Source organism: Lutra lutra, chromosome 7, assembly GCF_902655055.1.
Source record: "Lutra lutra chromosome 7, mLutLut1.2, whole genome shotgun sequence".
NCBI classification, from domain to species: Eukaryota; Metazoa; Chordata; class Mammalia; order Carnivora; family Mustelidae; genus Lutra; species Lutra lutra.
Window position 1 is genome coordinate 117,876,312 of NC_062284.1, and position 25,141 is coordinate 117,901,452.

General features: G+C 47.2%; 1 protein-coding gene across 5 annotated transcripts in view; it reads right to left on the reverse strand.

The window, feature by feature from the left end:
* Positions 1 to 25,141, reverse strand: part of DGLUCY (D-glutamate cyclase) — a 75,489-nt gene that overhangs the window by 41,761 nt on the left and 8,587 nt on the right. For all 5 annotated transcript variants that reach the window (XM_047737590.1, XM_047737587.1, XM_047737589.1 and 2 more), the window contains one exon: positions 2,074 to 2,202. In XM_047737590.1, coding sequence (XP_047593546.1) covers positions 2,074 to 2,179 — 106 coding nt within the window. In that variant the 5' untranslated portion in view covers positions 2,180 to 2,202. The remainder of the gene's footprint in view (positions 1 to 2,073; positions 2,203 to 25,141) is intronic.

A 25,141-nucleotide genomic window follows, 5' to 3' on the forward strand; every position in this document is an offset into this window, starting at 1 on the left:
GATGGTAGAATGAAGCAGCTGCAACCATCCACAGGGAAAGTTCTAGAACAAGCCTTCGCGTCTAATAGCCTGGAACTCATGACCTCAAACTCTCAGTGCCTGCCAACGCTGCAGACTTTCAAAATGCAGACAGATTGGACACTCCTAGCCCCTGCAACCCCAAGGAAGCTGACTGCATGTCTCGAGCAAGCCCAGTGTGTCTCCAAAAATACTCTAGAGTGGGGTAGAAGGGAATTCAGCCAGCCTAGAAGCCCGGCTTTCCTCAGCTGCCCTCTCTCACCTCCAATGCCTTTTGGGAGAGCAAATTGGATTTTGAATACCACAAATCAGAGAGGTATTATGTGCACAAAGCTTCTTTGTTTCCTTTTTAATTAAGTGCACTTCAGAGGGCACTGTGTTTGGGATTTGTTCATCTCCACTGCTGATCAGAGAGAGTCCCCTGAGTTGCCCCCATTAGTGACAGGACACCAAGAAAGGGCTCTGTGACCGGTGGCTCTTTGGAGGGGGTGATGGACGCATGAGGGGAGGGTCTGAAGTGATCGCTGCAACCCCTGGGTAGCTCTAACTAAGGTCCTGATGGCTTTTTCTTTGTGAAGAGAAATGAAGTGAGTCTTCTGAGTCCTTTTACCTCAATGCAGTATTTTCCTTTTTCTTTTTTAATTTAATGATGAGAGAGAGGGAGAGAGGGAAAAGCCCCTTTAATGTTCCTAATTTGATGTAAATCCCTGGAAGACAGTCCCAAACTGGGGTGTTTCAGATGTTCTGCAAAATGAGCATCTTTCCTTGTGGCACATTCCATGACAGCGGCCAACTTGGATGGACCATCTTACCCACGAGCTCCTTAAGGAGGATTGTATTGTTACTTCCAGTTCCCAGGTGAGCTTAGAGAGGTCACACAGCTCACCCACAGCTTTGGTCAGTAAGGGGCCAAGTGGGGACTTGCACCCAGTCTCTCCGATACACGTGGCTCTCTTGGCTCCCGGAAGTTCTAGGGAGCTGTGGGGTACAGCTGGTGTTCCCTGGTACGTCGTGTGCACGAAGGGCTGTGGGAGATCATAACCTTGGTGGCTTTCAATAAGGCACATTCCCCCATGTTCACAGCCCTGAGTGGCCCCTTCCCAGTTGACTCTGTCCTTGGCCACATGCCTTGCTTTGACAACGGGACGCTAGGAAGTATGACTCAAGCAGGTGTTTAATATGTGCTAATTATGGCCCATCCTCCTGGAATCCTGAGCTACCTTGTAAAGAAGTTGGGCTGCCATTGCTGGGGAGGCTTCCTGGCAAGACAGAAACACGAGGCAGCCCTGGCTGCTCCAGATCCTCCCAGGAGACACTCCACAGACACATGAGGGAAGGAGCCCTCATAGACAGTCCAGCCCCAGCAGACAGGACAGCCCGTGAGGCAGAAGAACCACCCACTCTGCACAGCCTCATGGCAGAATATGGTTTAAACTGCTTAATTTGGGGGCGCTTTGTTATGCAACAATAGATAATTCTACTGGCCTGAAAATAGCAACAGAGCCAGACGTGTCAATCAGCAACGAAAACTGTCCTGCTCTAGCACTTGAAACCATGCCACTGGCTCTCCCTCTGGCCATTCCCATTTCCAGAAAAGTCTTCCTTGTCATGAAATTTTGCTGGGACTCGGGTCAATGACAACTTGGATGTCTGTTTTCTCTCACAGGAGACGGTGCACCCAGAGGAGACCAAACCAGGGATAACTGGTCTGAATCAAAGCCAGATTAAAATGCAGTGTGATGTGGGGGCACCTTTCCCCTGAGGGAAAACCCACTGCATGATCTAAGGCCCTGGGCGGTGCCCCCCGTGGAGGTGGGGAGGTGAATGGGCAGAACTGCTGGTGCTGAGCCGTCTGATAAGGTTTTCACACCTGAGTCTTGGCCCAGGTGCCACATCTCCTTCTGCGAAATCAAGTAGCTACTGGAAGTTATAGCCTCCTGCCCTTACTTCCTGTTTCCCAGCAGAAGCTAGAAATCTCAGGGATTCCTGGGCCCGGGACAGCTCGTATTTCTAGGGAGTTTTTCTTTCTTTTTTAAACCATCTGGTACCACTCACCCCCAGCCATGCCGGACACACTCCTGATGTTTGGTTTCTTTTGTAGAATCAGGGTCCTGATAGCAGGCAGAAGGCAGGACTTCAGGTGGAGTATGAAGGATATCATGGTGTCCTCGAAGGGGCCAGAGTCTGGGTGAAGGAAAGAAGGGGGACAAAATGAGGGGCACAGCTTTCCCGAAGATGGCAGACTCGGCCTCGGGTACCTACCACCTCCCCGCTGGCCCTATCCTGGCCCTGACCTGGGTGGGCATTGTTTGGAGTAAACTCCCATCTTATATCTCAGTTACTTCCTTTCCTCTTTCTCTTCTTTTTTCAGATTTTATTTATTCATTTTGAGAGAGAGAGAGAGGAGGGGCAGAGGGAGAGGGAGAGAATCTCAAACGGACTCCCCTGCCCGGCCCAAGTGTGCAGTCAACGAGGGGATCGATCTCTTGACCTTGAGATCATGACCTGAGCAGAAACCTAGATCCAGATGAGCCACCCAGGGGCCCCTCATGTCTCAGTTTTTAATGAGAAATGCCCAGAACTTCAAGAGTTTTGCTCAAGCCCTTTCCCTGCCCCAGAAAGTCCTCTATCCCTCCCTCCTGAAGGCCTTCCCATTCCTCAAAACCGGCTGGCATCTTCCCCGTCTAGGCAGCAGCCCAGAGGCCCACACCCGCTGCTATTGGGCCTCTGTGCCCCCAGAGTGTTCTCTGGGCCACTGACTTGGGCCTGATGCTTCACTTGACTCTGAATCGCCCCCTTTCTCTTTCCCAGGGAGACTCCCACATGTCTGGAGAGCAGGGCCACCTCCTGGACCTCTCCCAGGGCTTACGTCTCGCTGAAGCACTCCCGCGCCAGCACTCCCGCGCCAGCACTCCGGCGCCAGAGAACAGACAATGGCATACCACGTGCACTCACAAACCAAACGAGAGGCCAGATGTTCTGCCCACGTGTGACTCCTCTTACTTAGATTTGGGTGCCCAGAAGGAACAGGTTCCATGTTTTCTGCTTTATACTCCCTGTTCCGCCCCCACGACTCTAGGTACTGTGCCTCACAGACTTTTGGTGAATGAATAAAATACTGTAGATTTTTAAATATGGAGATGGTGTCCAAGCTCTAGGAAATTACACCCAGAAAGGAATCCTGTATGTTGACTTCCCTGTGAAAATTCTTAAAACGAAACCCTCGGTTTACTTCGGTTTATAGTTTGGTTTAAAAATGGAGCTGGGCGGCCAGCAGGGGGCGCTCTCGCACCCTACCCTTGGCCCACGCAACAGAAGCCCTCCACCTTGCACTTCCCAAGTTCGGTTTGAGCTCCTATTTCACTACCCCAGTAGGAGGAAGAAAGGTTTCCTCCTCTCGCACAACAGCCCAGTCAATGAGGAGCCTCAACCCCGAGTTTACTCCAATGACTCTTTGTTTCTGTAACAGCCCTTCTCTGGAAAGGAGCTACCTCTCTCCTTTCCCACCCCGGACTCGCCTCTGGACTTGCCTGTGGTTTGGCCACAGCTGGCTTGCCCTGAATCGCAATTCTCTGCTATCTCCAAATAGGCCCATTTTTGCTCGTAAAATAGCTGGCAGTTTTATTTTTAAAATCTAGGGCTAGGTAGGTGAAGAAAGGGAAAAAACGAGGTGAAAAGTACAGCATAGAGAATATGGTCAATAACATTGCAGTCCTGTGTTGTCGACAGGCAGTGACTATCACTCTTATGGTGAGCACTGACTAATGCTTATCAATTATTGAATCAGTATTTGTACACCTGAATCTAATACAACATTGTATGTCACCTAGACTTTGATTGTAAAACAATCTAGAGTTAGACAGTCACGTCGTGTCAGCCTCCAAGGCACAGCCCAGTCTTCTACCTCTCAATATACCATGTGCCTAGCACCATGCCTGACATAAAAGTGGGAGTTCAGTGTTCGTTGAATGACTAGCTGACTGCAGAATGGATGACAGCAGGAATCCAGGGCAGTGTCCACAGTGAAGTTTCTGGACAAGCAGGATGTTCCACAACCCTTTCTGTGCTTTTTTCTTAAAGAATTTATTTATTTATTTGAGAGAGACACAGAGAGTGAATGAGTGACAGAGAGAAAACACAAGTCTGGGGTAGGGGGGAGAGGAAGAGGGAGAAGCAGACTCCCTGCTGAGCAGCTAGCCTGATGTGGGGTTCAATCCCAATCCCAACTCTGGGACTCCAGCATCATGACCTAAGCCCAAGGCAGATGCTTAAGAGACTGAGCCGCCCAGGCACCCCTCCACAACCCTTTCCATCTAGAGAAGACCCCAATGAGATTCCAAACCACCAATGTATGTTTTCAACTCCAAGTTCATAGATAGAAAACCATGCGAACCCCATAGCCATTTTAATGGAGAATTTGAGATTGTATGAAAACTATAACAAACAAAATGTAAGAAATCATTGCCCTGGAAAGGGTAGAGATGTATTTTAAACCGATGGTGAGTGTTTTCATGGCTACAGAACAAAGTGCTTCAGGGACACAGAGGAGAGAACAGCTGGTCCCATAGGGTTGAGGGGGCTGTGTGCCTGGAGGGTCAGGCCAGGTAGGATTCCATTCCCCAGGGAAAGATACTGCGTGTTAAAGCAGCTGCTTCCACAGGTCAAGCCTGAGCTTGCCTGCTGGGCTGAGAGAGCCCTCCTGGATGTGGCAGGCCTGACCTCTCGGCCAGCTGCAGGCCTGATGTCTGTGGTTCCCCTAGGGTCATAGCAGAAGGCTTAGCACCTCAGGCAGGCAACTCAGCAAAGGTCAAAGAGAGAACCATTCCATAATCAGGTGGGGACAGTGGCCAGACCACACTGATAATGGCCTTCACCTCATATCTATTGAAGAGAATGGATTTTACCCCAAACCTACCAAAATGAGAGACCCCAGGGGTACCTGTAAGCCCTTTCCTCTCATTATTATCACTCAAGAAGATAGCCGGTGGGAACGGGGTGCTGTTTTGCCAACAAATTATAGCCCAAACACCAAAGCCTTCTCTTTTTTCCTTCTCTTTTATTTATTTATTGTTTTAATATAAATGTAGGTGGATCTAGGTCATTCCTGTAATAAGGTTGCTTTCCTGACCTGCAGATAAATGAGGGCAGCTTGAAATCCTGCCCTGTGAAATGCACACTGGGAGGGTGCCCGGCACACAAATACTATCCACTGAGTATGTCAGGAGGGAAAGAAGACGAGACCCCTCCCTTACAGAGTCATCCCCTGGAGGCAGGGGTCAAACAGGGCATGAAGTGCGTGCTCATTGGCTCCTGCCAGAGAAGTGCCTTCACTACACCAACCAGAGAATGCCTGATCATGTAATAAATGATAGCAGTCACCAACCCACCATATACGAGAACCCACTGTGAGCCAGACCCTTTCTTCTCACTGGTTTACAACCATTGCTTCCTCATCACTGCTTCACAAAGAAGACATTGTTAACCCCATTATGGACAAGGAATGGGTCTTAGGGAGACCAAAGAAACTCCCTGAAATCCCATAACTAGTAAATTGTAGAGCTCAGCCCCAAGAACAAAGTCTAAGTGCATGCTTATTTGACTGAGTCTACCTTCCTATGTCTATGTATATACATATCCATCCATCCATCCATCCATCCATCCATCCATCCATCCATCCATCTATCCCACCATCCATCCTCTGTATTTTTTTAAAAAGATTTTATTTATTTATTTGACAGACAGAGATCACAAGTAGGCAAAAAGGCAGGCAGAGAGAGAGGAAGGGAAGCAGGCTCCCTGCTGAGCAGAGAGCCCGATGTGGGACTCTATCCCAGGACCCTGGGATCATGACCTGAGCTGAAGGCAGAGGCTTTAACCCACTGAGCCACCCAGGCGCCCCATCCTCTGTATTAGAAGAATCTCATCCTGGGGCTTGGATGGCACAGTTGTTATGCATCCCACTCTTGGTTTCTGCTCAGGTTATGATCTCAGGGTCGTGAGATCGAGCCCCATGTCAGGCTACCTGCTCAGAGCAGTCTGCTTCAGATTCTCTCTCCCTCTCCCTCGGCCCCTCCCACTCATGTTCTCTCTCTCCAAAAAAAAAAAAAAAAAAAAAGGAATCACATCCTCAGTAGGAATAGCAGGGACCTTCCCCTTTTCCCACATAAGGTGATTCCAGAGCCAGAGTCTCTTGGGTCTCTATGTGTTTTGGGGGGACTGAACTCAAAGGTAGAGAATAGGTTCAAACCATTAGACCACACAAAGTGAAGTTTCTCAGGCGTTCCATCAGGGCCTCCAGTGAACTCACTGCTGAGTGGCCCTGAGTGGTCCAGGTGCCTCAATGCCCAGTGAGGTCTTACTCTAAGTAAGGGACTAATCAGTGAGCACTGGTTGGACCCTAAGATGCTACTTTACACTGTGAATTCTTTTCTCATTAGAGAATAACAAACTTCAGGTCCACAAATATCATTCTCTAGCCTCAAATATACCAGAGAGGGGCCCACAGCCCATCAGTTCCTTAGAAGAATCTGACACGCCCCAAAGATCAGTGTAAAAATATCTCAGCTATGCCTGTCACAGATAACTGAAATTCCACCATTAGAAATTCATTTCTCTGCTTTACCCAAGTAATCCAGTTGTAGGAAGGCATGCTCCAGATGTGCTCAAGCAGTGGGGCCAAATGATGGGAGCACATGGCAGCCCTATTTGTAATAGAAACAATTTAGAAACAGCCTAATAGATGTTGATCAGATACATGGAGGACTGGTTAAATAGAAGAGTAACTAAGCTATGGTACATCCCTACCATACAAAGAGATACTATGTAACCATTACAAAGAATGAGGCTAGTCTATACACTTCATGAGAAACAATTTCCCAAAGACATAAAATGAACAATGGAAAATGGATAAAATGAATAACACAAGGCAAGGTTATTTTATGTTGAATAACACCCATGATGCGTTTGAGTGTATTGGACGATCTCTGGAAGATTGGAGAAGAGCTGCCTGTAGAGAGGGAAATTAGGTGGATGGGGTCCTGAGCAGGAGCAGTGGCTGCCACACTGTATTTTATGTGAATGGCACCCTCTGGAGTTGTGCCATGGGGTGGCCCTGAGGGAAGAGGTATCTTTTGCATCTATCCTTCCTGCACCTTTGAGTGGGACAACATGGACATATTATGTGATTAAAAAATGACATTTAATTTAAACATATATAAAGAAGTTAGAATCAAATCTTTTTAAAGTCATCTCTACACCCAGTGTGGGGCTTGAACTCACAACCTTGAGACCTGTGGTCGTATGCTCTACCGACTGAGCTGCCTGGGCACCCCAAGACTAGGTTATTTATAAAGAAATAAAATATTATGATCAAATAAGTCATTCCTGGGAGCATTGGGGGGCTCAGTCGGTTAAGCATCTAACTTTTTTCTTTTTTAAGATATTTATTTATTTATTTGAGAGAGAGAGAGAGAATGAGTTGGGAGAAGGACAGAGGGAGAAGCAGACTCCCCACTGAGCAGGGAGTCCAATGTAGGGCTCCATCCCAGGACCCTGAGATCATGACCTGAGCCAAAGACAGATTCTTAACTGACTAAGACACCCATGTGCCCCTGCATCCGACTCTTCATTTCAGCTCAGGTTATATCTCAAGGGTTGCGAAACTGAGTCCCCCATCGGGCTCTTTTGTGGGCACAAAGCCTGCTTAAGACTCTCTCTCCTTCTGCCTCTCTCCTTCACCCCTCTCCCCCTCTCTAAAATCAAACAATAATAATAAAATAATAATAAATATGAAGTCATTCCTTATATGTTTGTCATAAGTTTTTCATTCGTTTGGGAAACATTATTTAGTTCCTACTGTATGGGTTGCACTGAGTACACAGAGGTGAGTAAAGCAAAACTTATCCCCATGTAAAAGTCCTGCACGCCTTGGGAGAGTGGACAGCATGGTGATAACAATGACAGCTGTCACTTCCTGGGTGACCGCTAGGTGTCCCGGGTACAATCCATCCTCCAACTGTCATCCAGCAGGCATGGTGGTAGAGAGCACAGATGATGAGGGAGGCTGTGAGGATCCCAAACCTGCCTCCACACTCGGCAGGGGATCACCGACCTCCCCATGCCCACCTTCTCCTCCGTAAACCGGGGCTAATAACAATCTGTGACCCACTGAGTGGTGGGAAGGATCCGAGGAGCTGGCACATGTGAGAGTCTTAGAACAGTTCTTAGCCAGGGATCCACACTTACACCCTGGAAGGGCCATCTGTTTGTCACTTGGCACCCAGCCTGCGGCAGGGACTTCGGTGAAGAAGACAGCCTCCTCCCCCACTCACGGGGGGTTTACCATCCCCGGATACAGACGTGAAGCACATAATTACCGCCCTGTCTTCTGTAGCTGCAACACCACGTGCTAAGCGTTCCCAGGCCACGTGGACTGGGAGGGGAGGAGGGAAAGAGGCTGGGTCTACCAGCAAGAGTGGGGGTCAGACTAGTGGACGGGTGGGGAGGGGGCTCTCTAGGCCAGGAGACAGCATGAGCAAAAGCAGGAAGGCCTGTGAAGGGAATGGGCTTCCTGTGCTGCTGGAATATTTGAGGTAAGGGAGGAGGTGGGGGAGCAGGGGCTGGGAGGGCAAGCAGAAGTCAGCTCCTGGGCGATCCAAGAGCGAAGGGAAGTCATGGTGTTCCATGGTAGAGGGACTCGGTAAGACTCGCCTTTTACCAGGAAGGTTCCAGGGACAGGTAGGGGACTGGACCACAGCACAAGCTAAGTAGGAGGCTGGCAGAGGAGAGGGGAGGCCTGCTAAAGGATGAGCATCCAGAAAGTCTCCCTCCTAGACAAGAACCCTGAAGGGGAGTGGGTGCCTTAACCCTTCATTTGCTGGGCTGAACCAGCCAGGCTCAACACCCTTCCGGGGGTCCATAACTGTTGCTCCTCTGAAATGGGGATGAAAAAATCACACACACACACACACACACACACACACACACACACACACACACAGAAGGAGGCTTTCTGTTTCCCTTCAGTTCTGCCAGGGAAGGACTTCTGATCTTCTTTATTCCTTGCTGTATCTTGGAAAACACCCAATAAAAGTCCGCTGTTGGGGGAGACAAGCAGAGCAAGTGACAGGCACAAAGACAACCACGATGAGAAAGCCCAGGAGGCAGGAGAGAAACCATACAACTCAGAAACCCAGGGAAGCAAGTATCGCAAGCAGGAATTTGAGATCATGGAGGTCAAGGAGGATAACATCCATCAGCATTTGAAATTCACACCCTTTCTCCCTCGCTGCCATGATGAAGTCATCATGGTTCTGTCAGCTAACAAGCACGGGGAGCACCCACACCAGAAGCAGGATGGTGCTTAGCCCCTGACTTTGAAGGGTATGAAAAAATTAGTAGGAGACCTAGTCTGTTTCCTTGATGTTCACAGCCCTGCCAGGAGTATCTCACTTACTCACAAGCACAAGCCAATTCGCAGTAATACAAAACTCCATTTCTGGTTTCTTTCGAGGCCCCTGGGTCCCTTGCATAGAGTCCTACAACTTGATAATGGAAGAGCAGAGCAAGTAGGTGTATAGAACTTTTCTTCACTCATAAATTTTTGTGGTGGGAGTTACTCAACATTTGCCAGGAGAGTGGCTGATGACAGCCCAAATACAATGGTACGTTTGGAAATAGATGCCGTCATATGGAAGAAGCATCCTAACTGTAATAAATAATTCATACATTTAGTTTCATTATAATCACAGAGACAAAAGATCAGGAGAAATGCTGGCAGTCATGTTTAGTATTGTTTATCTAAGAGGTCAGATACGCATGCTCCCAATAAGCAAAAAGATTGTTAACAAAACACTTTTCTCATCCAAAGCCAATGGTCGTCCCTTTTACTTCCCCTTCCTAAACAATCCAGTCCTACCTAAAGTCATTAGGTCCATGGTGGGGGAGAGAAGGAGGGAGCCATGGTGGCCCAAAGCAGGGGATTAGAGCTCAAGTGATGAGAAGGACATCCCCAGGGAGGGTGGCCTGGTCTGTGGTGTCACTGCCTGATTCAGGGCAAGGAGGGATGCTTCCTAGGATCAGAGAATGGTGGCCTAGTATGTAGCATCAGAGGGTAAGGAGTGTACCCACGTGTGCATGTATCCGTGTGTGTGTGTGCACCTACATGCAGGGAAACATATATTCCTTAGCTCTGCCTGGGAGCAGCAAAATTTCAATAGGCACGAGCCCATCTGGTGTCCCACTCTTGGATTCAAAATACCATCTTCCATTAAAATGAGTGAGTAGTCCTTGGAAAAATGGTTGATTCCACAACCAGGGCCAGGAAGTCGGAAGATGAGCCTAGAACATCTCGTTGTGCTAGAAAGTGAGGACATGCTCAAAGAATGATGGGGCCATACAGAATGGACACAGAGTGAAAGAGATATCAGCAGTCAAATTGGGGACAGTGTGAGCTTTAAATTAAATAATGATGGGAATGGATATAACCCACTAACTAATATAGGAATCCATACATTCATGTGGAGATAGAAGTAATATAAGTTGATGAGGAAGGAGATAGTGACACAGTTTTGAAGTTCCTCCCCATAAAATACCTATCCATTACGAAGAGGAAAAGACTAGTTTTATCTTTAGACCTGGGAGACACCACCTTGATCATGTGGTCAAAGTATAGGAGCAAACCAAAATGGCGGATCCCTTGGTAGGGTACAAGGAGAAGGCAGTCACTGTTACGATATTCCCGCCACAATGCATAACTTAAATCTGATCTTAACTGAGGGATGTTCTATAATGTCTGTGATCTTTAAAAGTGTCAAAATCATGAAAGTCAAGGAGACACCAAGAAGCTGTCCTTCTAGACAGAAGGAGACTAAACAGACATACCTAAATCCAAGAGGGATTTTGAACTGGATCCTCTTGTGGTAAAAGACACGACTGCAAAAATTGGTTGTATTGTGGTTAGGTGGGGAAGTGTCTTTGTAGGAAAAACATAGGACAGTATTAGAAGATGATGAAGTTATTGTGACAACTTATTCCTGAGAAGTTCAAGAAAAAAAAAAAGAGGGTTTTTTCATTGTTGTTGTTTTGGTACCACCCTGGTAATTTTCCTGTCACTTTGTGATTATTTGAAAATTCAGAAATGATGAAAACAAGTATTGAAAAATTAAATTGTAATTAAACAAAATGTGACATACACCTACAATGGAATAGTATTTAGCCTTTAAAAGGGAAGAAATTCTAACAGATGCTATGACAAGGATGAAGCTTAAAGGCATTAGGATGAGTGGGGCACCTCGATGGTGTAGTTGACCGAGCATCTGACTTGGTTTCGGCTCAGGTCCTGATCTCAGGGTCATGGAATTGAGCCCTGCATCAGGCTCCATGCTCCGTGCAGAGTCTGCTTGGGATTCTCACTCACTCTCCTTTTGCCCCTCCCACTCGTGCTCTCTCTCTCTCAAGTAAATAAGTAAATCTTTAAGGGAAAAAAGGCATTATGATAAGTAAAAAAAGCCCACCACAAGGGACAAATACTGTATGATGGTACTTATGAGAGGTACCTGGAATAGTCAAATTCACAGAGACAGAAAGTAGAAGGGTGGTTGCCAGGGGCTGGGTTGGGGGCAATGGGGAGTTAGAGTCTATTGGGAACAGACTGTAAGTCTGGGATGATGAAAAGTTCTGGAGATGGAGGGTGGTGATGGTTGTAGGACTACATGGATATATTCAATGTCACTGAACTGTACATGTAAAACTGGTTAAGAGAGTAAATTTTATGTTCTATCAGTTTTACTACAACATGAAATGTAAATTGAACAAAGGAAACTGTGATTGTTAAGTTGCATTCACATTAAATGTTCAGTTTCGGACTGTTGCTATGAAAAGTGGCACAGGTGTCGGTGTGTGTCTTGAATTCAGTGTCAAATATTCTCCAGCTCAGGGTTCCTGTTCCAGCTCCGTGAGAAGGAGTGTATCTTGGAAAAGGAAAATTTTCATGTTTATGCTTCACATGGCCAAGCAGTAACTTTACGACTCTGTAGAAATTTAGGAAAAACTCTCTGCCAAACTGTGAATGTCCATTCTTAGAGAGTTATAGAATATTTGAGAGCTCATTCTTCAAAGTAAATCTGCTTTCAGTTACTTAGCTAAATAAAGCAATCCAACCTAGTGGCAGAACTCCAAGGTATGAGATTGCTATGGGCAAACAAGGCAAATCCTTCTGTTTCATAGTTTGCTTGGCCCTATAAAACTAGAACTCGCGTGTCTGCATATTTAATACAGAGGTACTGGAATGCTTTGTCAGAGCAAATTCCCACAGCCATTAAGTGTGACACAGCTATCCAGATGCAGGTTAAGTATACAATGTTAGTAACAGTAAATGCTGTCACGTAGTTCCATGGGTGAATACTAGGGATAAACCTAACAGTTGCTTTAATGTCACTGCACAGCTCAACCAATGGCATGACCTACAAGCCTACTTCAGGGTCACGGTAGGCACAACTCTCTGGCTGGAGGAGCTGGTGGCTCCACGCACTTCCACTGCTGGGAAAGGTCTTGCCTAGTGGTAATACTCTGGCATGGTGTAGAAGAAGATACGGTGACCCAAACAGAAAAGCCCTTTGACACTTTGGGCCATGGTCCCTTTGTGTCAAATGCCAGACATGCCAGAAGAAACTTTTTTTTTTAAGGTTTTATTTATTATTTGAGAGAGAGAGCACGAATGCATGAGCTCGAGCAGGGGGAGAGGCAGAAAGAGAGAAAGGGAGGAGCAGACTCTCGGCTGAGCAGGGGGCCCGATGCAGGGCTCGATCCATGGGCCCTGGAATCATGACCTGAGCTGAAGGCAGACACCTAACCGATGGAGCCATCTAGGGTCCCCAGGATAGACCCTTCTTTAGTGCCTTCCAGTTCTACGGTTTTCATAATCTGTAACTACTTGGCAATAATTTATGAGTTGATGGAGGTATTGATTATTAAAGGTTTTTTTTTTTTTAATTCCTTTGTTAGGGGCGTGTGTGTGTGTGTGTGTGTGTGTGTGTGTCTTTGAGAGTAAAATTGACTCTTAGTTGGTCCGTTCTTGGAATGATTGGTCTGAGAACCATACATTAGTCCAGAATTATACTTGCCCTTCCCTCAAGGAAGCATGCCACCTGATAGCGTACTTGTACAGCAACAAATACTATAGGACTAGAGCCCCGTTCCAGAACAGATATTGTGGGGGCAGCTGGAATAACACAAGCCCTTTAGACTTAACCCTCTTATGCCAGGCCCAGTACAATTCAGGTTTAAAGGACATATGTATCTATGGGTCACATTTCAGAAGACACTGTAATTGGTGTAAACCCAAGTAAAAATGAGCTAAGCTTGGACCCGTCTCATTTACGTACGTCTCTCGACAGCTGTGCGGAGACGGTTGTGTGAACACCCCGGGATGGCCTGGGCCGCTGTTTCAAAGGGTCTTTCAGTCCCATTAAGGCCGTGTCCAGAATGGGTCAAGGCCGGACCTCGGTCCTGATGGCCAGAGCTTTCACGAACTGAGAACCACACTCTCAGACGGGATGATGCCCTTCCCTGTACTGGGTCGTGGCTGAGATTCTCGGAGGTTTCCTTTTATGAGTATCCCTGACACCAGCAGTTCGGGACCCAGAGCCCACAACGCGAGCTCCTTGTTGCCCATCGCGAGACACCGAGTTTCATGGCGGTTCCACATATGGGCAGGATGGGGACCCTACAGGGGACGGCGCACTGCTGATGGCAAGGCGTTAGTTCAGAGGTTGCTGTTGGCCTCGATGCTCCCCGTGCTGGGCAAAGGCCAATCCCCCGAAGGGGGTCCAGTGGGATCCCCAGAGAGAAGGCCCCCACTGGTGTCCTTGGATGGATGCCAACCGAGACCTCGGACAGTCACAGGGAGAGAGTTAGGAGCCTTGGCGGGCCAGCCTCCTGTGGTGCCTTCTCCCCTGACTGAGCGGCTGGCAGGTGTGCCAGACCCCTAGAGGGTCCTGGCGGGCGGGCAGCCAGCACACAGCCGAAGCCCGGGCTCCCCAGCTCTTGGTGCATCTCCATGGGAACAGCTTGGCAGCCCCACACTAGGCAGGGTGCCCCATCTATTTCTATGGTACCTGTCACCATGGCACCTACTTGCTCTGAAAAACACAGGCTAAAAACAGAACCTGAAGGAAAGGGGGGCAATCCACTTCTCCGCAGTCAGTCCCCTTCTCCCACAGCTGGTGTCAGACCTTTCGTGTGCTCACGCAGACCTCATGCTTTCCCGGTTTCCGCGATTTTGTTGGAGGCGGCTTTGAAAAATAATAGCCTTGGTCTCAGCATCCGCCTCATCTTGTGGGTGACGTGGCACGAGGCTCCGGGGATTTTGCGCTTCACTTGCCCTGGGGGGGTAAAACTCCCAGGCCCAGGCAGCCTCTCTGAAATGGCTCCTCCCAGGGTTTGTTCGAGGCCTCCTGGGAGGTGTTTTGGGGAAGGCGGGGAAAGTGGGGCACAGGGGAGAGGGATGGTGACATCAGTATACACAGATGACCCAAGAAAGGACACGCGCTTATTCCAACAAAGTGGACCACGAGCTTCTCTGGGAGCATGTGGGACACTCTTCAGGGGGAGATCCATGAGGCCAAACAGCTTCCAGGAAGGTTTTCCTTAAGTTAAGGGCCATCCTTTCCAGCCCAGGCCTCACACCAGGCTCTGGAGTCCAGCAGAGTATGAGTCTGAATCCTGCTTCGGGCACCTGCCAGCCCTGTGACATCTGTGGGGCCACCTCTGAGCCCTGGGTTCATGTGCTCATCTATGACACGGGGAGCAGAAGACACAGCCCTCAGGGACAAGCCACTTCCTGTGAATTCAGCCTTCACGGTTTTTCCTTGGTTTGCCCAGCTATGAAATGGGGGCATTGCCAGCCTTAAGAGCTTTGAGAGTGTGGAGGAAACACTGTGTGTAGAGCACCAACAGAGAACGCAGAGCTGCTCGAGAGGAAGCTGTGAGGAGGGGGGCGGTGACAGTGTGACAAAGGCCAGGACAGGGTGCTCAGCTTGCCCTATTTCTCCCCAGCCTGATTTCCTGCCTCCATCCTGGTGGACACACAGGACAATGAAATCCCCCTGAACAGGAGAAAATCCCAGCCCAGTTCTCTGCTTGTGGGTTTTTGGAGTCAAGCAGCCCCTGGAGACTCAAATCTCCCCTCTGCCTATCTGTTGCCTGAGTGACTCAACTTCCCTTCCCTTTCCTTCCCCATCCGTGAAATGGGGTCACGTTTCCTGTCTCAGAGGGAGGTTGGGGCACTCAAGGAGAAGAGGCAGGAAGAGCCTCCAGCCCAGAGTCAGCACCTGGTGGGCTCCCCTCTTCTCTGTTCCCCCACTGAATGTTTTAAGGTGAAGTAAATACTCTAATGAATTAAGGGTTAGCCTTTATAATAGAAGGAAACCGGTGTGTTTCCTGAGTTTGCTGAGGTCCTGGTAGATGCTGAAACTCCCAAACTCACCCAAGGCCAGGCCTGGGGTTGGCATGGCTGACTCCGGTGCCTCTGGGGTTGGCATGGCTGGCTCCGGGGCCTCTGCTGGCTGCCCTCCCTCACCACCACCTCTCAAGAACACTCTGCCAAACAAAATGGTGGGCTCACTCTCACACTTGTCTTATTTGTGACTTTTTTCTTTTCTTTTCTTTTTTTTAAGATTTATTTATTCACTGGGGAGGAGGGAGGGGCAGAGGGAGAGAGAGAATCTTCAAGTTGACTTCCTGCATGGGGCTCGATCTCAGAAACCTGAGATCACGACCTGCGTCGAAATCAAGAGTCAGATGCTTCACTGACTGAACCACCCAGGCGCCCCTACTTGTCCCTTTTATTTTGTAAAAGTAATTTCCCCGATGTAATTTCCCTACAATGCTTATCTCCCTGACAAGTCCCACCCCCCAAGAGGGCGCACTTTCCACTTGAGGATTCATGTGCTTCCAAGAAACTGGACCCCCCTCCAAGGCGCTGGGGATGGAGCCTGTGGCCGGAGGTAAGGCGATCACATATTTCCATCTCCCGCGTCCAGGGAGTGGTTCATGGGGCCTCTGTGGGTCCAATCAGAATGTCCCTTGGGACTGTCTTGTGAATGGGAAACAGAAGGTCCACAGGGGCTATAGACGTGAGGCCTGGACGGCTCCAGTCATCTAACTTTCCTAAGCAAGACCAGCCTCTGGGCAGAACAGACACATGAAGGGTGACGGCCAAAGCCCCACCCAGACCTGGTGCTGGTGCCATGATGGCTTTAGAACCCCTGGACCACACTGCGTCTCAGACGGGCTCCCCCTCTGACTCTGTTGGGTCCAGAGGTCAATAAATCCCATTCGGTGTAAAGCAATTTGAGTTGGGTTTTCCATAACACGAGGAAAAATGCACCACGAACATGATTTCCTCTTGGGAGTTCCAAAGCAGCCATCACCTTCAGACCTCAGTTCCCAAGCTAGCTCTTGAAGAAAGCCCAACGAATCCCATTACCTCCTTTCCCCTGGGCTCCTGTGTGCTATTTATTCAGGACTCAACCATGCGTGGAAGCTTCACAATAAAATTGGTAGTGTCTCCATTTTTCCCACCGAGAACAATGAGGCCCCAGTGAAGTTTTCTCCATGGCTACCCGTTTATTAGTTGGTGAGATTGGGACTAGAAATGAGGACCCTGTGTGATAGGGAGGCTATGAGTAAGCTTTTATTCCTTTTTCTAAAAATGAAATTATTTTAATTCCCCAGTTAGGATTCTAACTTTCTTGAGTCCAAAGCCATGTTTTCTTCCTCTTTGGACCATCCATTGGAGTCACGCGGGATGTGTTTGCTACCCAGTGGCCAAGGGAACCTCCTACAGCCAGGAACACCCTGGCCAGGGGCCCGACGATGCCCAGAGATCTGCTGAGTTATTTAAGAAGTACCAGGTGCTGGGCAAAGCGCTTGACATATGTATTCTCATTTTTAATAAATGGCTCACTATATTTACATTATTCTTGGGCCCAGGGGCAAGTGGCCTTTCGCCAAGGCCTGTGAGCAGAACCTGTTTGGACTGAAAGTGTAAGCTCTCTCCCAAAGAACAAACACAGAGGGCAGGGTCCCTTACTATGGCACACGGAAGGGGCCAGGACTCTGGGTTCGATTTCCGGCTCTACTTCTTATTATCTGGCTTGTCTTGGGCAAGTTACTCAGTGTATTTGTGCCTTGGTTGTCTCATTTGTCAAATGATGATCTAATCCCAACACCTCTGTGGGCTGTGGGAAGATTCCATTGTATCGAACACCCAGTGCAATGCATGGTATCCTTTTGGCTCTGTTCTGTTATATTTCTTCTTTGCTGGGCATGAACCAGTGGCTGGTTCTCACATAGGTGTGTGTCTACACCCTTGCTCCATGGATGCTGGCCAGCCCTACCCAGGAGTCAAAGAGATAGAGAAGTTCAAGGAAACATGGGCCACCAGGTGGGGAGAACTTTCCATCCCCTTCCTGGCCAAACATAGATTCGCAGCTGGAAAGCCAGAGCGCACCGAGGAGGAATGGTTATGGCCCAAGCTGCTTTGTTTCACGGCAAGTTCATTGTGTTTGGATTATAACGAAGTGTTTCTCCTTTTGTCTCTGCCCAGCAAGCCGTGAACAGTTCCAGATCTGACAGCCTGAGCCCTGGGTCTAACTTATTAAAGAAAGGAAAGGGGATTTGCTGGGTGGTTCAGTCTGTATTTTTTCAATTAAGAGGTGACACTGTTCCTCAGAACAGTCAGACTCCCCCTGAGGTTTTAAGCATTCTCGTATAACCAGCACACACTTGCTCAAGGCTCTTTGTCAACTGGAGGGGAATGTTCTACCTCTTTCGGTAAATGAGCGGCACTTCTCTGTGGCTAAGGCGGGGAGTGGGGCAGGGAAGCCCGAGGGACAGGAAGAGATAAAATGCCCTACATGTTATCAATTCTTCTCATCTCCTCCTGTATTCAGAGAAGGCGGGTCTGCCCAGCATTTTGTTCCACCCCAGGATGAGGCTTCTGGTTAAAAGGCTTCTGTTAAATGGTTCTTTGTTTCTGCTGGAAGCAGTTCTCTATCTGTTTATGGGAGGCGGCACTCTCAAAGTATAGATCCCCAGGACACAGTGCTTGATAAAATTGCAAACTTCTGGCTCCATAGGATTCCCACTGATTTAGACAGCTAACCAAAGATAGAGAACCGTGGGTCGCAGATGAAGAGCTTGGATTTTACAGTCAGATCAGTAAGGACTGAATCCCAAGCTTCAGCTCCATTCCCTACTACCTGTGGACCTTGGCCAGGTTATGTAATCTCTCTGGGTCTCAAGATCATCACTTGCACAAGGGGAATGCTGAACACTCAAGAGGGATGGTGCTTCTGTGGTTATTGCAAGGATGCAGCGAGATAATGCTTGTTTAACCATGCTTGCAGTCTAGCTAACTCTTCTTTTTATATAATACTGCATTCAAAAAGTCTCAGGAGCTTATTATGAACAAGAAATAAACTTGGCCAACACAACCAGTGTTAAGAGTCTACCAGTACAGGTTTTGACAAGTCTGCAGACCAGCAACCGGACAGGGAGGTATCATGATCCACAGGAACTCCACCAGGACTCACAGCAAATTCTCAACAAACGAGCCAGCCAGGAGAGGGCAGCAAGAGAGAGCCAGAGTCTTACTGTAGCCTTTCCAGTCACCATGCCTGAGTGTTAGAGGCACTTGGTGTGGTCCAGGTTGGTACTAGTTTGAAAAGACACCAGATCTGGTGGGTGGAGACACAGTAGTGTGAATTTCACAGCTGGGTGGTGTGCATTAGTGTGGTGGGTGGTGACTGTGTCTCTGACTCAGCACCTCCGAAGATATTTACTTTAAGAAATCACACAGGCAATCACTCTATTGTAGGAAAGAGGAAAACTTCATTGAGATGGGTGGTAATCTAAACCAGGGACTGGCAAATTCTTTTGCATAGCCTGTGAGCTAAGAATGGTCTTTATATTTTTTAAGCATTGTTAAAAAAAAAAAAAAAGGAGGAGGGGAACAATATCAATAGCAAAGAACGAAATAAAAATAATAAAATAGACAAGTAACAAAACCAAGAATATTGTGATAGTTAATTTTTTCTGTCAACTTGATTGGGTCATGGGGTACCCAGAGAGTTGGTTAAACATTATTTCTGGGGTATCTGTGAGGGTGTTTCCAGATGAGATTAGCATTTGAATCAGTGGGCTGAGTAAAGCAAACTGGCCCTCATGGGTGGACATCATGCAGTTCCTGGAGGGCCTGCGTAGAGCAAGAAGAGGAGGAAGGGAGATCTGCCTTTGCCTGGAAGTTTGTGCTGACACACTGGTCTACTCCTGCCTTCTAATTAGGACCTCATCCCTGGTGCTCCTATTTCTCAGGCCTCTGGACTCCCTTAGACTGAAAGTATACCGTTGGCTTCCTTGGGTTTCTGGCTTGCAGATAACAGACTGTGGGACTTCTCAGCCTCCATGATCCCTTGAGCAATTTCTTATATTTTATACATAAGATACAATAGATAATATAGATATATTTCCTATTGGTTCTGTTTCTCAAGACAAGAAAAAAGAACAAAAAGCCCCACAGCATACTTAATGATAAAATGTTGAGAGCACTCCCTTTAAGATCTGGAACAAGGCCTAGGAAGTCCCATTATCAGCACATTATACTGGTCGGCGTAGTAGAACATGGGGAAAAAGGAAATTGAAATGTGGAAGGATTGGAAAGGAAGGACAAATACCCTTGCAGCTCTTATGATTGTCTGGATGGAAAACCCAGCGTGATCTACAAATAAATTATTAAAATTGGTATGAGAGCTCAGGAAGTTTTCTGGATACAAAAGCAATATGTAGAAGTCAGTTGCATTTCTATTTACCCGTAACTGTTAGGAAATGTAATTTAAAAAGATACCACATATAAGAGCATGAGCAAATATCAACCCTTCAGAGTAAATCTAACAAAACATGAGAAAGCCGTTATGGAGAAAATTGTAAAACTTTACTGAAAGACTTTAAAGGACCCAAGTAAGTGGAGAGATAGCGTGCTTGTGACAGAAAGAGTCAATCTTGTAAATATATCCGTTATCCCCAAATTGATATACATATTCTAGGCAATTCCAATCAAAATCTGAATAAGATTTTTAAAAAGATACTCAACGAACTGATGCCAAAGTTTATTTGGAAGAGCAAAGGGCCAAGAAATGCCAGATCATTTTTTTTAAAGGACAGACACGTATGGGTCTGTTTGGCGGCAGAGGACACTTCCTTGATCAGATATCAAGACTTCTTAGAAAACCGTAGCAATTAAGAGTAAATGAAAGAACTCCCACAACTCAAGAGCAAAAACAAACAAGCTAAAAACAAACAAAGGAATACAAGAAAAACAAAACCTCAACCCAATGAAATAATGAGAAAGGACTTGACAAGACATTTCTCCAAAGAATTATATAAAGAGCTAATAGGCACATGAAAAGACGCTCAAATCACTAATTGTTACAGAAATGCAAAGAAAAACCAAATAAAATGCTGCTTCAGGAGTGCCTGGGTGGCTCAGTTGGTTGAGCATCTGACTTCTGGTTTTGGCTCAGGTCAGGATCTCAGGGTCATGGGATCAGGCCCCACGTCAGGCTCCACGCTTGGCCAGGAGTCTGCTTAAGACTCTCTCTGTCCCTCTCCCCTGCTCTCCCTCTCTCAGTCTCTCTTTAAAATAACTAAATACGTCTTAAAAAAAAAAATACCACTCGGGCGCCTGGGTGGCTCAGTGGGTTAAGCCGCTGCCTTCGGCTCAGGTCATGATCTCAGGGTCCTGGGATCGAGTCCCGCATCGGGCTCTCTGCTCAGCAGGGAGCCTGCTTCCCTTCCTCTCTCTCTGCGTGCCTCTCTGCCTACTTGTGATCTCTGTCTGTCAAATAAATAAATAAAATCTTTAAAAAAAAAAAATACCACTTCGCTCCACCACCCATTAGGATGGTTGTTATTAAAAACAAAACAATACATAAAAACTGAAAATACCAAGTGTTGATGAGGATGTGGAGAAATTGGAACATTTGTATATTGCTTGTAGAAATGGAAATGTAAGATGGTGTAGGTAGCCTTTGTGAAAACAGTATAGCAGATACTCAAAATCATTAAACATCAAACTACAGCCCCACTTCTGGGTATGGATCCAAAAGAATGGAAAGCAAGAACTCAGACAGACATTTGCACATCCATGTTCTTAGCAGCATTACTCAACAGCCACCGTAGGCAGAGTAGTCACAATATTATTATTCACAATATTCTATAATAGGTCCAGTGATGGAGGAATGGATAAACAAAATATGGTACATGCATATAACGGAATATTCCCAAAAGGAAGGACATTCTGACATGTGCTACATGGATGAACCTTGATGACATTGCACTTGTGAAGTAAGCCATACACAAATCCCATGTGATCCCACTTATTCCACTTTCTAGGGCTAGGAAGAGGGGGGGAATGGGGAATTATTGTTTGATGAGGACAGAGGTTCAGTTTGGGATTCTGACAAAGTTCCGGAGATGGATGGTGTTGATGGTTGTATATTAAGTGAATGTACTTAATGCCACTGAAAAGTGTACTTAAAAATGGTTAAGATGGTAAATTTGAAGTTATGGATAGTTTACCACATTTTTTTAAAAGATTGGGTGAGGGGCGCCTGGGTACCAAGTCAGCTGGGCCTCTGACTCTTAGTTTTGGCTTGGGTCATAGTCTTGGGGTCATGGAACAGAGCCCCACATCTGGCTCCACTCAACATGGAGTCTGCTTGAGATTCTCTCTCTCTCCCTTTCAAGACAGAAAGTTTGGGAGCTTAGAGGAAAAAAAAGCAACTGCTCACACATGGAAAGTTGATTTCTGATGGAGAGGACATTGCAAATAAATGGGGAAGAAAGTAAAACTGGGAGGCAAGTATCTTACAGCAAGCACAAAAATCAAATCCAGGTAGATTAAATACTTAAAACACGAAAGATTTAACACTTAAAATATGAAAGACAAAATAAGAAATTCTTAGAAGATAGTATCGGGAAATACCTTTATGACTCAGCTTGGTAAAGGTGTCTTGGATAAGAAAAAAATCTCACATGAAAATGAACAGCTTCTGTTCAAGTCACCGTAGATAAAATGCAAAGGCAATCCCAAGCTGCAGGTAGGTATCTGAACGTACAGAACTGATATCGGATTATAATCTTGTAAACCCTTAAAGAGCTCTTAGGAATCAATAAAAAAAATATCAACAGCCCATTCAAAAATAGGCAAGAGACATAAACAGGGCATTTCACAGCAGAGGAAAAGCAGATGATACATAAAAATTACAACCACAAGGAGCCACAGACCACACCCACACGACCGACAAAAATTAGAGTTGACAAAAATGAGATCAACCAAAACACTACCACTGACCGCTATTGGAAGCATAAATTATTACAATCTCTTGAGGGGCTGGGGGGGGCTAAATTAGCATCATCCAGGAGACTTGAAGTTGCGAGCGCCCTTCAGACTGACCATTCCACGCATCGGTATACACTCGAAAGAATAGAAGAGCTCCACGCAGTGTGGGATACTCCCACAGCGGACTAGTATGTAGCAGTAAAAATGAACTACAGTGGGGTGCCTGGGTGGCTCAGTCATTAAGCGTCTGTCTTGGGCTCGGGTTGTGATCCCAGGGTCCTGGGATCAAGCCCCATGTCAGGTTCCTTGCTCCACAGGAAACCTGCTTCTCCCTCTTCTACTCCCCTGCTTGTGTTCCTGCTCTCTCTCTTTCTCTCTGTATCAAATAAATAAATAAAATCTTAAAAAAAAAAAAAAGAACTACAGTGACTTGCATCAACAGTAAGGAATCTCAAAAATGTAATGTTGGATGAAAGAAGTCACAGAAGAATATGTATTTTATTCTATAATATAGCATTAAAGTAGGCATCCACGCTCTGCGAGATCAAATAATATACTGCTAGAGATTTAAGTGTGTGCATGTGTGTGGGTATGTGTGTGGGGGGGTGGGGGGTAAAACTATAAAGGAAAGCCTGGCAGATGAATTCTGTGTAGGTGCTCCCTGATAAAGGAGTATTGACTGGGGAGGGGCATTCTGAGGCTTCTAAGAAACTCACACTGTTCTATTTCTTAATTTGGGAGGTGGGGATGCAGGTGTTTGTTTTGCTATTCTTTAAGATGAACATATGCCTTATAAGTATGCATGATACACTTCACAATTAAAGAAAGTAACATAAAAGATAAAGAGCCTCTCCGTGATGGTTAAGGATGCAGGAGAAAAGTCAAATCCTCTGAAAGGCAGGCAAAGGCAGGGCAGGCTGTCATACTCTGGACCAACAGGAAAATGTAAACCAAGAAGGCTTAATTTCTGAACATCTATTTTTGCCTTTCAAGCATTTTTCCCTTTCTGAACTTGCCTTTCCCTGCAACCCAGAGGAGCTGTGGGCATGCGACTCAGGACAGTTAATCAGGGTACCTCCTCTCGGCAGGCCTCAGTGGTTAATACCGGGATGAACAGAGGTCCCAAGCCAGCCCAGTCAGAGCTGTCCATGTCTCTCTGTTGGAACAATCAAGAAAGAGGTAATATTGCTATATGTAATGCATGGTGAGGCTAGAGCTCCATGAAATCAGCCTGAAAATGAAGCCAGCAGAGAGAAAAGCAGAAATGAGGACTGGGGAGTCACAGAGGGGCAGAGAGAGGGTAAGAGACAGACAAAGTCCTCATCCTGTCATTTGAGGGCCTTGATCCAGCTATTCCTGATTCCCATCATGGAGACAGTTGTGGATCCAGCTGTGATCAAAAACGTGCTGTGTAGCACAGAATTTTGTATCAGGAGCAGGGGTTTGCAAGCAACAAGTCCTAATATGTGGCATGGGCCGTATTGGGGTGGGGAGCAGAGCAGTGTGGAGCTCCCCCTCCCTGACCAGGAAGTGAGCAGTGTCTGATACGTGGAGCAAAGCCGCTAAACCCTCCCCTGTTGGGTCTGGGGATTCAGACTACAATGCTCAGTGAGTTTGGAAATTCAAAGACTTTGTTAAAAAAAACAAAAAAACAAAACAGGTAATGGGTGTGCGATGGCTACATCTTCAGACTTTTAAAAAGATTTTATTTATTTCTTTATTTAGGAGAGAGAGAGAGCACACATAAGCCAGGGGAAGGGCAGAGATACAGACTCCCCACGGAGCAGGGAGCCCAATGTGGGACTCGATCCCAAGACCCTGGGATCATGACCTGAGCCAAAGGCAGACGCTCAACTGACTGAGCCACCCAGCTGCCCTTGTTCTGCCTTTAGAAAGGTACTCTAACAAAAGACACACTTGAATCTCAGCTCACCTTTCTGAAAGCAGGGAAATGGAAAAACAGAGCCACGAGATCCTCCTTGTGCCTGTGGCCAGTAATTCAACTGAGCCGAGAACCAGAACACCATCTTTTGTTATTGCAAAAGTCAGATCCCTGCGTGAGGCTAAGGTTGGTGCCAGCACAGTCTGGGAGAAGGAAAACACAGTGGGAGATAAGAGAGAAAGGCTGGAGAGGGCTTCTTCCCAGCAGCTCTTGCTGGGCCCTCCCGGTCTGGCCAAAGTGACTATCCCCCCCCCCCCCCAGTGTGGACCGGTGTCCATTGGGAAAGAGCCTGAAGGTAAGCAGACTAATTAGCCCCGCCCCCTCGCAACCCTCCCCAGCCCCACCAATGTGTCCAGGGCAGAGGCCAAAAGGCTGTAAACCTAAATGAGAGCTAGGGAAGGGCAGAGCCCAGAGATGATGTTAGCAGACAGATGGGGTGAGGACAGGGTCCAGATTCCAGAGCCTGACTTGACCCGGCTCCAGCCCCGGTTGCCAGCTCACAGACTTATCAGAAAACTCACTGCTCAGCAACTGTCTCGAGTTTAGAGACTCATACTGCCAGAGACACCCCCTCTAGCAAACCCAGGCACGAGATTGCTCAACCGCTGGGGCCCGGCCTGGACCTCTGGGCTGAGAGGCTCGTAAAGGGCCTGCTGGAGGATACCGTCTGCAGAAGACACATCCTCTCTGATACCACTCACGGAAGGCAGTGAGCCAGGGAAAGTCTTCCAGAGAGCAGAGCCCCAGGCACCCTTGGAGGATGGAGGAACTCCTGTCTT